General features: G+C 35.5%; 1 protein-coding gene across 7 annotated transcripts in view; it reads left to right on the top strand.

The window, feature by feature from the left end:
• The window catches only part of REPS2 (RALBP1 associated Eps domain containing 2), a 214,054-nt gene that overhangs the window by 156,294 nt on the left and 43,511 nt on the right, over nt 1–14,249 (top strand). For all 7 annotated transcript variants that reach the window (XM_079123178.1, XM_079123176.1, XM_079123177.1 and 4 more), the window contains one exon: nt 8,366–8,427. In XM_079123178.1, coding sequence (XP_078979304.1) covers nt 8,366–8,427 — 62 coding nt within the window. The remainder of the gene's footprint in view (nt 1–8,365; nt 8,428–14,249) is intronic.

Below are 14,249 nucleotides of genomic sequence, written 5' to 3'. Positions count from 1 at the left end.
GATTTGAGACTTTGTAAAAATCTGAAGGAAATTAGTAAACAGTAATATCTATGAATAATATTTTGCCTGGAAATTTCTAAGCATAATGAAGTAAGAGAATAAAAAATGTTAAAGATTAGCGTTTTGGATGACAATACCAAGAAAGTTGAGATCCAGTGCATCAAGTGCACATTTTTCAATAAGCTTGAGAAATTTTAAACACTGAGAATTATTACTGTGTCTTCTGAATCTAGTGTTAAATTGCAAATTCTTTACTGAACTTCTAAACTGGTGTTCAGAATTTGGGTATTTATTATTTTTCTCCTGATTACATTTATAAAAATTTTTTGCCTTGACAAAGGCTTGCTGATATCTGGTGTCCTACCTTATTAACTGTATAGAGAAACCTGCAATTGCTTCCTGATTATAATACTATTTGTGTAGAAAGAGCATTTCCTCTCTTTTATTTTCCCTTCCAGCTGTTACTATTAACAGGTACATTGGCATTTTTTGTCACATATTATTCAGTCAAAATATTTGTTGATTCATTTTATGTGAAGGTGTACTTGTACTTTTACTTTTGATTGAATAAAATATTTGAATTCAATTTTAAGTGAAGAATGGACTGAAAATATAAGACTTTCCCCCTAAATTCATTTCTAGTTGTTCAGCCACTGTGTGCATCCCTGCTAAATATGAGACAGTTGTTTAGGTGCTATGGGAGAAAAAAAAGATGAATTAGAAAAAAATGGTAGCAGGAAGGTTGGGTTAATATCTCCTACCATTAAAAGAAATGAACAGATAATCATAAACATTAGGAAGGGATTTTTCAGCAGCAACCAAAGAGGGAAAGGCACATGCTATTTTGCCTGTGAGGAAGAATGACAACTGAGGGTGAATCAGAGGCTGTGGGCACAGTCCCCACTGTACTAGCTTCCCTGCAGAAACCATGTGTGTGAATGAACAAATCTTGATACTTCTCACTCAGATCCTAGATCTGGAGTGAAGTGAAGTGAAGTGAAATGAGTGAATATTTTTGCTTTCTCTTCACTGAAGGTTAGTGGTAATGATTTCTGGAAGGAGAGGGAAGAAGCTGGAAAAGTAACCATAGCAAATATCCTGACATGGTAAAGGGAAGGTCCAGGGTTCCATGCTGAACTGAGAGGACAAACTGAAGTCTGAAGTTCCTCCATGACCATTGATATATCCCAAAGACTTAGAAGAGCATGCTCTACTGCGAGATTTTTTTGTTGATTATTTTGGTATTACCCTCATATTTCTAAATAACATATTTGTATAACCTCTTACTGTCTTTTCAGTTTGTTATCATCCACTGTCTTCTCTCTGTTCCCCATTATAGCTATATCATATTAATATTTTAGTATTTATATTATTATGGCAATATATATAAGCCATATAGTAAATTCTATTTCTTGTATAGGATTTTATTTGTCCTGGAGTGAATAATAACTTGTTTTATTTTTTTTGTTTCAATGTATTTGCCCCTGATTTAACCACAGACTCTCCCAGTTTTCTAGAGCTTCTTTTATGAAATTTGAACACTTCAGGTATTCTATCAGTTTCATTTTTTTAAAGAAACCTAAACTTACTGTCTTCAATGTCTGGTACACAGTTTTCATCATGGGATATCTACACATTGACATCCAAGGATTCCCTCCTCTTTCAACCATTTTCCTTTTTTAAAAATTTTTATTTTGATTCATTCTGTATCACTTACCTTACTCTTTCTTGGTTTACTTTCTTGTTTTGGTGGAGTAAATTGTATAGTAGCTTCCTTGGAAATGATACATTCATGGAGTTTAATGTGAGAGTTAAATATCTTGAAAATATCTAAAAATATCTTTAATTATTCTGTTATTCAAGGCTGGTAATCTGGGCATATACTCATCAGTGAGAAATAATTTTTTTTTCAGAAAATGTATTTTGGGGGTGCCAGGGATTGAACTCAGCTGCATTTGGCCACTAAGCCACATCCCCAGTCATTTTTTTGCATTTTATTTATAGATAGGTCTCACTGAGTTAGTTGCTTAGTGCCTTGCTTTTGCTGAGACTGACTTTGAATTCACGATCCTCCTGCCTCAGACTCCTGAGCCTCTGGGATTACAGGCGTGTGCCACCATGCCCAACTTTTTTCAGAATTTTGATGGAGTGAATTCTAGCTTCTAGTAATGTATAAGAATTCAAAAACTATTTGAACTTTTAATCCTTTGGATGTGGCCTGCCTTCCTCTCTCATTCCTTACTGAAAACTTGTAAAATCTTCTAACTCCATTATTTTCATGATGATGTGCCTTGTAATGGGTCAGTTTTCTTTCATTGTCCTTGATACTCTTTTAACTTAGAAATTCATATTCTTTATTTCTGGGAAATTTTATTGAACCACTTAATTGATTTTTTTTTTTTTTTTTTTTTTTTTTTTTTGCTGTTTTCTAGCTCTCTTTGTGGATCTTTTATTTGGACATTACCCTATTTTCTAGCAAATCTCCTCAGATCATTTTTGAAGCTTTTTATTGCATGTTCTCTTTATGCTATCATATTTTAAATTTCCATTTACTCTTTTTCATTTTCTGAATGCTTCGATATTTTCCTGATATCTCATCTTTCTGAACAATGTATTTTAACACTTTCTCTGATGACCCTTTAAAATTTCACCTCTTACCCTCACCCCATTATCTATCTTCTCAGTAGAGTATACACTTCATAAAAATAGAGCTTTTTATCTGGTCCCCTTGCCCCATTTTCACATCACCTCAAACAGTGGCTGGTACATATTAGTGATCAGGTATTTCTGAAATAAACTGAATGATAATAAGCACTTTCAAGTTTTCTCTAGCATAGGTCTAGTCTATTTATTTCTGGTTACTTTTTTCTATTTTTATTTATCTCTGCCTTAGGTTAGAACATTTTCTGTGATATCTGCTAATACTTAATCATTTGCTTATATTTAAGAATGGGAGGTAGCAGGCCAATTGGAGTATATGAACAAATGGGTGGTACTTGCCACATGTGGGTTTCATGGTAGAATGATGATGTGACTGGGACATTTTGTTGGAGATACCTTGATGTCAGTATCTTCAGATCTCTCTTGGCTGATCTGATTTCTTGGAATATATTCTTTCAATCTTTGGATGTAATAGCTTGGAGGCAGAAAGGAAGAGGGCTGGCAGAGTCTCAGCATCCTTAGTGCATACATTTACTGAATCCCTCTGTTTTCAGTGGGGCCTCTGTGGCTTCATCTGGGGCTGGTGTCCTCCCTGGAAAAGAAAATTAGATCTAGCATTTTATTGGAGTGGGAAACATGCCCAAACTGTGCAGAATGTGGAAGGAGATTTTAGGATCTAACTGCCTCTAAATTGCTTCAGTTGTTTTTTTTTAATGAGATGAAATATAGTCCTGTACCTCTTGTGAAAGTTCAAAAATGTTTGTTGTTTTCTGAGTTATCAGATTAAGCAGGGGTAGGGCATGACCACTTTGCTTTTCATTACTTTCTTCAGCTTATTCCTACTTCCAGAGGAGTTTGGCACCGATCCTTGAGAATTGGGGAGACTTCTGTGGTATTTTTTGATTTTTGCAGACCTGCTCAGGCATCTATCCATCACTCATCTATGTTCTCAGTTCCAAATTTAAACAAGAGCACTCTCATATGCCCTTAGGGTTTATATTTTGTCCTTGCTGAGTAGATCTCTATCTCTCTTTCCTGGTTGCCATGTCCTGAGTTGCTTTCCTCTATCCTGCCCTTCCTCCATGATGTCCACCTCATCTTGGGCCCAGGGCAATGGAGTAGGTTGACTGTGAACTGAACCTCTGAAAATGTGAGCTAAAATAAACTTTACCTTCTGTAAGTTGTTCATGCGAGGTCTTTTGGTCACAGTGATGCAAAACTGACTAAAACAAGCACTTGAAAAAAATTCCTTAACTGTTATGTTAGTAAGGGTGCATTTAGTTTCATGTATTTGATCTATCTATGCTCAAAAGTCATTTCACATTTCACACACTCACAAGTCAGATAGCAGAGGTTATGAATTCTACATGGTATCAATCCAAGATTTTAGTATAAAGTAATTTCAGGTTGTCTCTAATGTCAGGTTTCTGGAAGAAGCAAGAAAGAGCAGGGAATGCCTTTCCACCCAGACCTTAAGTATCGTTATAGGTAAAGTTCCAAGGAATATGAATTAATTGTTAAAGGTTGCCAGTCACACTAGGAAGTGAACACAATGAGGAAGAGTCAGCAGAAGCAATAAATAATAGAAAATACAAAGCCCTTAGATACGGGGATTACATAAATGTTTAATATGTTAAAAGAACAGGAGATGATGAAAATGATCAAGTTCATTTTAAAAATGAAACAACTATTTGAAAAAAAGACCAAATAGTCCTTCTAGAACAGAAAAAAAAAATGTAGTAGACACTCAAAGACTGAACTAACAGGATATTAAGTACACCTAAAGAGGAGTTTGATTAATTGGACAATATCATAGAATATTATCCAGAACACAGAATACTTAGACAAAGAACTCCTGAAGGAGAGGTGAGAGAAAATGGTAGAAAGTCAATGTTCAAAGAGATACTAAGAACTTACCAAAGTTAATGGAGATGCCACATGATTCAGAAATTCCAAAGAAGCTCAGACAGGTGATGAAAAAAGAAGATGATGAAGTAGTGCTTGTACAGAAACACGATAAAGTTTAATATTTTAGAGTACCAAAACAAAGAGAAGATCTTAAAAGCAAATGGAAAGAAGACATTTACTAACAAAGAACAGTAGGTTGAATGAAAGCTGACTTCTCAACAACATTAATGGAAGTCAAAAAACTGAAATGCTGCCTTCAGTGTGCTGGGAGAAAGTAGTTATTTCAATAAGTTTGGTACTAATAGACTCTCAATTAAAAAAAAACCTTTAAAGGATATACTTAAGACAGAAGGTAATGTTGGAAAAGAAATAATAGTGGAAATTAGGAAGTTTTAGCACCAAATGATAATATCACATGTAAAATCTTATGAAATTTTAATAAAGAGGTACTTAAAATTTATAACCTTAAATCCTTGTATTAGAAAAGAAAAAAAGGTAGACATTGATGAAGACAAGCCCAAAGGACATAAATGGGAAGATTAATGAAACAAAGCATATATGCAATATAGAGGCTCAAAAAATTTTAAGTTGGGTTTTTAAAAAGAGTAACATAGCTGATATATGCCAGGAATGAAGGAAAAGTAGAATTATGACAGCTGGAAAAGATAATTACATATGCAAAGATTAATATCATAAGAAGGGGGTATGAAAACCATCATGATAATAAGTTTGAAAATTTAGGAACAATGAAAAATGTCCAGGTAAGTATAATTTATCAGAATCGACTTAAAAACTAGAAAGTCTAAATAGTCCTATAACAGTCAAAGAAATGGAATTATTAACCAAAAATCTTATTTAAAGAAAATTTCATTCCAGATGACTTTATTGGCATGTTTTTACCTGGTATTCAGAAAAAACGTTCCAATGTTGTATAATATATTTCAGAGTACCAATAATGGGAATGCTTTCCAGCTGAGTCAAGCATAACTAAAGCCATATGAGAAAGGAAAATCATGATAGTCATTGTCACTCATGAATATAGTTGCAAAAATCCTAAACAAAATATTGTAACAATCCTACATCCAGTAAATGTAGCTGATGTAAAAAACCTGCACAATTTAGATTATCCCAGGCCTATAAGAATGCTTAGATATTGGAAAATCCATAATGCAATTCACCATATTAACAAATTATAAGAAAAAACATCATACCATATTCACAAAGGACGGAGTTGCATCTTTGGTTAAAATTTAATGTGAAATTATCATGAAAAAAAATCTCAAAATAAGAATAAATAGAAATTTTCATATTTTAAAGCACACCTACAATAAATCTATATAGCAAATACTATAGTTTATGGTGAACTAGTGAATGTTTACTTTTGCAATCCGGCAAAGATAAGCATGCCCATTATTACCATTTTAATTTAGCTTAATAGTAGATCTTCTAGGTAAGTATGTAAGATCAGAAAAAAGTGGTGAAGGTACCAAAAAGAGGAAACAAAGCTTTTGTTAATATTTGTGGTATAATATTTTGACGACCCCCCAATCCTCTTAGAACTTAATGAGGAAAATAATCAATATTAACTCTTAAAAGATTCAGAATGAACAATGGACAACAGCCTGTGATACTGTTTTGTTTCTGAAACTTCATGAGAAACTGAGACAGGGTTCCATTTTAAATGGTCTTAAATTGAGTTTTATCTTACCTTTCCTTTATAGTTGGGGCAACTTTTTTTTTTCTTTTTTGGTACCAGGAATTGAACTCAGTAGCACTTGACCATTGAGCCACATCCCTAGCTCTGTTTTGTATTTTATTTAGAGACAGAGTCTCACTGAGTTTCTTAGAGCCTCACTTTTGCTTAGGCTGGCTTTGAACTCGCAATCCTCCTAAGCCTCCTGAGCCACTGGGACATAGTTGGGGCAATTTCTAATGAACCTAATAAATGGTGATTTGGTGATATGATTTTATCCCAAAGTGTATTCAGAAATAGACCCACACATCCTTTTTTAACAAAAAAATAATAGTAAAAATTTTTAAAAATTAATTGTAAAAAATGAGCATAATTAGATCTGAATCTGGATATAGGTCCTGTTTCTAGTAACTCTCAAGGTAGTGGGCAGGGACGGTTACATGACTTACCTTGTTTGTTTCCTATCTCTCAGTGATCACCATCTTTGTTGCCTGATTTTCTGGTGTTTTGAAAACTCTTTTTGTATATGTTTTGTTCTAGTATCTTGAAAACATTTTTCATATGGTTCTCTTTTTTTTTGTTGTTTCAAATAGGCGAGTAAATCTGATCTATCTCCATCTTGGTTGCAAGAAGAAGTCAATTTAACTAAATTACTTATTTCATGGTAGTCATTAATAAAATGTTGTTTTACCACACTTTATTCTTATGCAATTTTGTGGCCTTTCTCTTAGAAGCATGCATATTTTGCTTATTTATTTGTTTTGTTTTTGAAGTAACTGGTAATTTAAAAGCCCAATCTGTGATAACTTTTAGAGTACAGACCCTGAGATGGATAATTCCTGAAGGCTTTCAGCATTCTCTTCTGCTGGTTACCTTGTTATTATTGGCTGTTCACCCTCTAGTGTTTTGACCTACTGATGTGTTTTAAAAATTTTAATGAAAGACAGATTGAGAGAAGTTGTAGGAGCCCACATGGCTGTATCGTATCCATGCACTGGCTCAGAATGAGCAGCTCTGTAATATTACTCTGAGTTACATTGGTGGAAAGCACCAAACTCCAACTTCTAGCTTGTCTGATCCAGCTAGGTCAAATCAATCATTATTTTCAAAAAATTCATGTTCTTGGTATGTTGCTGTTATTTAATGTTTAAGGCACAGAAGCTTGTCCAAATATTAGTACACATATTATAGATTTTTGAATAAACTACATATAGTTATATATATACATAGGGTTTTCTAAGGAGTTTGTAAAGAATATGGTTTTTAACTTGCCAGTATGTGATCCTAAACTTATTTCCTGTGTGTGATTATGAGCTTTATTTATAATTCTCTAGTAGCTATTTACTTGCATTGTTAAGTTTATTTCAGATGTTCTTCACTTAACTCAAATATTCTCTGTATCTCATAAAATTAAAAACATGTTATGCTGCAACTTTCTTTTAAAATATCCTTCAAACGTGACCAGATTATTTTAGAAACAGACTTTGTTATTCCTGATAATAATGATCAGGGAGAGAAAGAAATTGAGATCTTTCAAATAAGCCTATCAGTCATTTCAGGTCATCACTTTTGGCTTCCCCCACTGCAGGCAGATCTGATCACAGGAACATATACAGGTTGGCAGAGGTGTCTGATTTGGGTTTCCTTTCCCTTCCTTTTGACAGCCCATGCATTGAGTTAAACAGCAGTAATGACTGATTTCTAGAGAGAAATATGGGAGAAGCCAAAAGAAGACTCTTTATGACTTTGGCCTGGATTATTTGAAACTAAATAATTAGCATCAGAATGATGAGGAATTAACCACCTTTCCCATGCTGAGTTCCAGGCTTTTGATCAAAAGGTGTTCTTTTCTTACCATTTTATAATGTCTTAGTCATAAAATAAACCCAAGTATTTACCAAACAACCTTTGCAAATATTTATATTTGGGGTAGGATGGAAATGAAAAAGGGATTAGAAATAGCATGCACTCTTTTTAAAAAATTAAGCCTTTAGAGGGATTTTAAATACAAATGCCATTGCTATTCCTAGTTAAATACAAGAGTTTTTTTAAAAATTTTTTTTAAATCAGGTGGTCCTTAACAATATGTGTTTTTCTTTTCAGCTACTAAATCAGGATTGTTGCCCCCACCACCTGCACTCCCACCAAGGCCTTGTCCATCACAGGTAGGAAACAGATTTGGTTTCTGTAAACTGTTTCATTGTACACAACTTTCCGACTAGTGTGCTTCTTTGCAAGGGTTGATCACCACAGAACTGGTCTATCAGATTCCCAGGAAAATATCTGGATGAAGTGAGCAGGGTGGTTTAATTTGTTTTCATCTGGTCAGCCCAACCTCACATGGAACAGGGAAAGTTTCTTCAATAAGCCAGCAAGCAAATGTGTACTAGTTAATTCTTGGCTATTGAGAGTTGCATGTGGTTTTCATAGAGAGTAGAAGGGGTGTCTCTCCAACTGGAGGTGGAGGATGTGGTTGTTTTGTATAGTATGTGCAGTCTGGGTGATTATATTTTCATCAGCATTTTAGGAGTTATGTTTATTCTGCATACACTAAAAATAAATGGTCATCAACCCAAGGTCTGTGCTATGGTTTTGGCCCACAGTGCTTTCTTTAGTATGGTATTTTCCTTCAGAACAATAAGCTGAAATGGTAGGAGTGGGAGAAAGTGTCAACAAAATCTCTTTCACCTGTAAATTAATTCTGCTTTATTTCCATGTGCCACTATGGCCTTATTCATCAACACTTTCTGTGGAGTTGAAAGTGAGAAGCAAGCAGCAAATCCATGGAGTGTGGTATACTGTGCTATAGATCTTTCCTTTTGCTAATTGCTGCTGAAGACACTTTCTATCTTTAATGACCCTTTCCTACTTTTGGCAGAAAATGTTAGGAAATTTCTCTGCAGACAGTCCCAGTTTCTACTTCACTGGTCTGGGTAGTGGCTCAGAGCATACCATTGCATATAGTGCTTCTTAGGACTTGAGTCACTGAAACCACTTTCAACATTTACCATTCCTTTAGACAATTAGATGGTTTTGAACATCCACTCAACCACAGGATGCAAATTCCGTGAGGTATTGACTTCCTGCTTCAGTTTGAAGGGTAATAAAAAGCCCAGTTCTTCTTGACTTGCATATAAACAAGCAAGAACTCCTTTTTCAGAATGCAGTACTGGATTTAAGAGGTACTGATCAGTTAACAAGTAGTTATCAAGTCTGCTGTTTTTCTAGTACCAAATCTTAGTTCTACCCTAAGGCTTTTCTTGGTCATAATTTTTGCTCATTCAAAATTACTAGTTATGTTAATTGAGCATCTATTACAGACCAGGCATTATACTAACTACTTTCAATGTATAATTTAATCTTCACAAAAACCTTATGAAGTAGGTACTAATATCCCTTTTCTTTTAAACAAATGAGGGAATGGGAGCACATAGGAGTTAAGCAAATCACCAAGGTGGAGTGGCTAGTAAATAGTAGAGCCAGTTCCCAAACTGAAGTCTTTAGGTCCTTCCTTTCTCCATCAGTCGAGTCTAAGTATCTTTGTCTACAGCAACACAGCAGAACCATTATTCTTGTAACTGTGGCTTTCACCACATCCTCCATGAAAGACCTAGATGAGTTGAGGCTTTTGCTTTGCACCAACAGCAAACTTAGACTGGATCACAACAAAATTAACAGGCATTCTGGGAGGGTTCATCTACTTGTTTCCAACCTAGACTTGAGGGCCACCTGGATGAATGTGTGGAAGACCCATCCAAAACCGCTTTTGTAACAAACTTCCCTGTTGCATGAATGACAATAGTGGCCTGAACTGTGCTGCTGCTATTGCAAGTCCTCATCTGAGCAGCCTGAAGTGGGCTTCCTTTCTGCTTTTGGGCATGGTGACTGAGGATCTGATAGGGGGACTGGGAATTCTCAAGTCCCTGTCAATGGATGAGTTGCTTCTTTGTCCACCAGATTGCCCAGCACTCAACCCAGGTCTCTAGCTCAACTGCCTAAGTATGGAGATTTCAGACTATAGGAACAGGTGTGTAAGAAATGGAGGCAGAAAATCTCTAGGCCACTTCCCTTGTCCCATTACCCCCTTTCATTCACTGTAAGTGGGACAAATATATTCGGTACATGAAGTCCTAGATAATAAGAACATGATTGTATTTAGTCTTTTTGCATGTCAAATTCCTAATATTGACCCTAGAAGAATCTCACCACCTGTGTGGAATATCGTAGTCTTTCCCAAAGTTCTTGTGAAGCAGCAGTCTCTGGAAGATAGTAGGGTTCTGTGGTAAGACAAATTTGTACGCTGCTGCCTCTATCCTCCATTTGGGAGATTCACAGTGTATACAAGCCCACTAAAGGTTTTGAAGTCCTGTGGCAAAAACAAAGAAAAAACAACAACAAAACCAACAAAAAACTGTTCTATTTTGATAAAGCAATTTTGTAGCTTGTGTGGCCATTCATCATTATATTTATAAAATACCTATCACTATCCTGAGGGCTTAGGGGTTAGGAAACACTACTAGAACTCCAGCCTTAAGGTGTTGCTAAGAGCATTTCCACTTCATTCTCATGGGTCACCTGATTTCTGTATTATGTGATTAAAGTTAAGTTTTATGTTATACCAACAGTCTTCTCTAGAAGAGTTAAACATTAAAGTTTACTGCACATTAGCTTGGGATTTCAAATTTTTCCGGTTTTCAGTGTGTTCCCTTTCTTTCATTGCTTTTCCATTCCTTCTCTCTCACTCTCTAATGAGGTCACTTTTGCCATCTCACAGCAAATTTTATTATAGAGAACTTAAACACTCTGAATTCTTCTTTTGCTCTGTTAAATATTTTGAATACTTGCTATATTCAGACCATCAACTTGACTTTGGAAATATACCTATATTATCTCTATCTACAGAGACATTTTCATGGGGCTTAGACTGTAGTACCATTACCTGGAGACTTAGGGGAGAAACCAAGAAGCCTGGTATAACTAAAATCATTATACTTATCAGTAGTTGTGGAAGAGGTTAAACTAAAGTTTATGTATTATTTTTTGGATTTAAATATTTCATATTACATAACTTGATAAATGGGCAAGACTAGTTTGCAATAATGAAAAAATGTTCTGTTTCCTACAGAGAACATGATTTTAAAAGCTATGTGGGGAGGCTGGGGTTGTGGCCCAGTGGTAGGGCACTTGCCTAGCACATGTGTGGCACTGGGTTCGATTCTCAGCACATATAAATAAATTAAATAAAGGTCCATCAACAACTGAAAAATACTTTTTATAAAAAGTTATGTGGCTAATCAGTCATGATATACTTCCAGTATCCAAGTATGTTAGATAAATGAGTTTGTACATTTGCATATATATCTGCATATAACAGAAACGTATCTACTTTTATCAAGTGAGAGAGATGAAGTATAGGTTTTCAGCATAAATTGCAGTTTAGATGGATTCTGCTTATACCAAGTACCACTATGATATGAACATCTGGATTAAGTTATACAAATGGGGCTCCAGAGTTAGGGAAAGGAATAAATTAAAAAAAAAACAGATCTTTTATTTTTCATGCTATTAGGTAAGAGCAAGAAGGACCAAGTGAATAAAGAATCAGGCATTTTTTGTTCCACACTTTCCTGTGGAAAGACTAGAAACCAGAGCATGGTCTTTTGGCTCAGTTCAGAAGTGTTTTTTTTAAGGACCAATTCATAGCATAAAAAACCTAAAAGCAATTACAGCAAACTTTCATATGGAGCAGAGTTAAAGTGAGAGTTAGACTAATCAGCTGTTTGTGTGTAAAGAAAAATGCCATTTACAGAGTTTGTGCTTGTCCTGTAGGTCAATTCTCTGTAAAGAGACAATTTGGTACTTCCATAGCTAAATCCCTATAATAGCATTGATCTCATGCCAAATTTCTTACGGCAATTGTGATAGAACCATGGCTTCAGTGTAATTATGTTTAATAAAGAAAAGATTTGCGGGATACAAAGTATTAACTTTTAAGTTTTATATTGGCACCACATCTGATGAATTAGGGCTTCCTCTCAACTAATGTGCTCAGAATTTTCCTGTTTATGCCACTCATAGCAAGTACTCCTCACTAGCAATGTTATGAATACTAAGATAATAGACACTGTGGAAGAAGCATCGTATTAATACTATTACACTTAGAGAGACCAAGAAGGCTCATGGGATGGGTGGGGTAATCAATGAAATGACTTTTAAAGAAACAAGAGACTCTTTTTTTTTCTTTTTAGATGGCTGAGGGATACAGAGATTTCCTGTAGGGTAAAAAATCAAATGCATTGAAACAAATATGCATGAGATCTTGGTGTGTTTGAGGAAGTACCAGAGATTTGGAAAGCCCAATTTGAGGGAATATTGAGTGTTCTGGAGGTGGCAGTGAGGAGCAGGCCACCTCCTCTAGTCCCAGTGGTGCCAGAACTGTGGGAAAGAAATAGTCTGCCAATAAGAAAGTCATGAGTGTACTATCATGAAAGAAGGAACCCAGATGGCCTTGAAAGGAAACTAGATTCACTGTGATCCACTCAGCTAATTTCTCATCTAACTTTTCCTTCTGGCTAGAATCAGAGCTAAAGCCCAGGGGGAACCCAGTAGGAATATGCTGGTCATGCTACTCTTTTTCAAAGCCAAACTTCTTAGATGCAACTTTTTATTAGATGCTAACTTGTTATATTTGGAAGGAAAGATCATATCTTACTTAAACTCAAATGGCAGTTGTGAGGCTCTGAACTTGTGAAATTTTTGCCGGACGTGCTAATGCACATTTGTAATCCCAGCCACTCAGGAGGCTGAGGCAGGAGATGGCAAGTTCAAGTCTAGCCTCAGCAAATCAGCAAGACCTTGTCTCAAAATAAAGATAGAAAGGATGGGATGTAGGTCACTAATAAAGGTCCACTGACTTCAATTCCCTCTAACTCTTCCATCCCCTGTCCAAGATCTTATTTTAAATATAGATGAAAAAAATCATAAAACACAATCAAGGGAAAAGATGCTTAGACCAGTTTTCAGTGCTCACGCATACTAAGTACAACTGAAACCCTGGAGATGATATAACAGAAAGAGAGCTACTGTCTACCGTCAAATAATTGGCAGAAGTTTAGCTGTTTGGGCATGGAAACGATGCAGTTTTCTTTTAAGAATATCCTCTTATAGTTAAGGATTAGGAAAAAGTGCCCTGTGATATTATAAGAATAAAAAAGTTATTTGAAGCTTCATCAGAATAAAATGATCTTTGGAAGCTACTTTTGAGAAAATGTTCTCAGAAATTGGGATAAGACATATATAACAGCATATAGTAACATAGTTATGATGACTCTAGCAGTTGTGAGATTCAGATAAATATGTCATATAGTAATTGTTTTTCATCCATGTTCTCTGGATGGTAAACTCTGTTGCCCTCCCTCTTAAATGGTAATTTTGTAGCCTGGTGCAGTGTCACCCACCTTTAATCCCAGCAAACTCAGGAAGCTGAAGTAGGAGGATCATAGTTTGAGGCCAGCCTTAGCAATTCTGTCTCAAATAATAGATAAAATGGGCTAGGGATGTAGCTCAGTGGTAAAGCCCCTCTGGGTTCAATTCCCAGTACCCAAAACAACAGGAAGGTAATTTTGCTTTGTACCAACTTCTAGACTAAAAGTTAATTTCCCTCAGCATTTTGAATGTATTAAACCTCCTCCTCTTCTGACATTTATTACTACTATTACTGCTGCTGCTGCTGCTGAGGAGTCTACTGTCAATCTATTTGGTTCATTTGGAGTGATTCTTTTTTTTTTCTCTACAGGGGCTTTCAATACTTTATTTTTTATGTTCTGTTTATGTCACTGTGATGTGTCTAGGCATAGATTTAAGTTTATTTATTCCAGGTGACACTTGGTATACATTTCCCATCTGGAAAATCATGTTTAATTTTAGAGCACTCTCAGTCATGTCTCTATGGGTTTGGTTTCTCTACTAATTTCTTCTCTTTTCTTCT

This window comes from Sciurus vulgaris (genome assembly GCF_902686455.1).
Source record: "Sciurus vulgaris genome assembly, chromosome: X".
NCBI lineage: Eukaryota > Metazoa > Chordata > Mammalia > Rodentia > Sciuridae > Sciurus > Sciurus vulgaris.
Note: the sequence above shows the minus strand (reverse complement) of the source record. Positions and strands in the feature narration are given on the sequence as shown.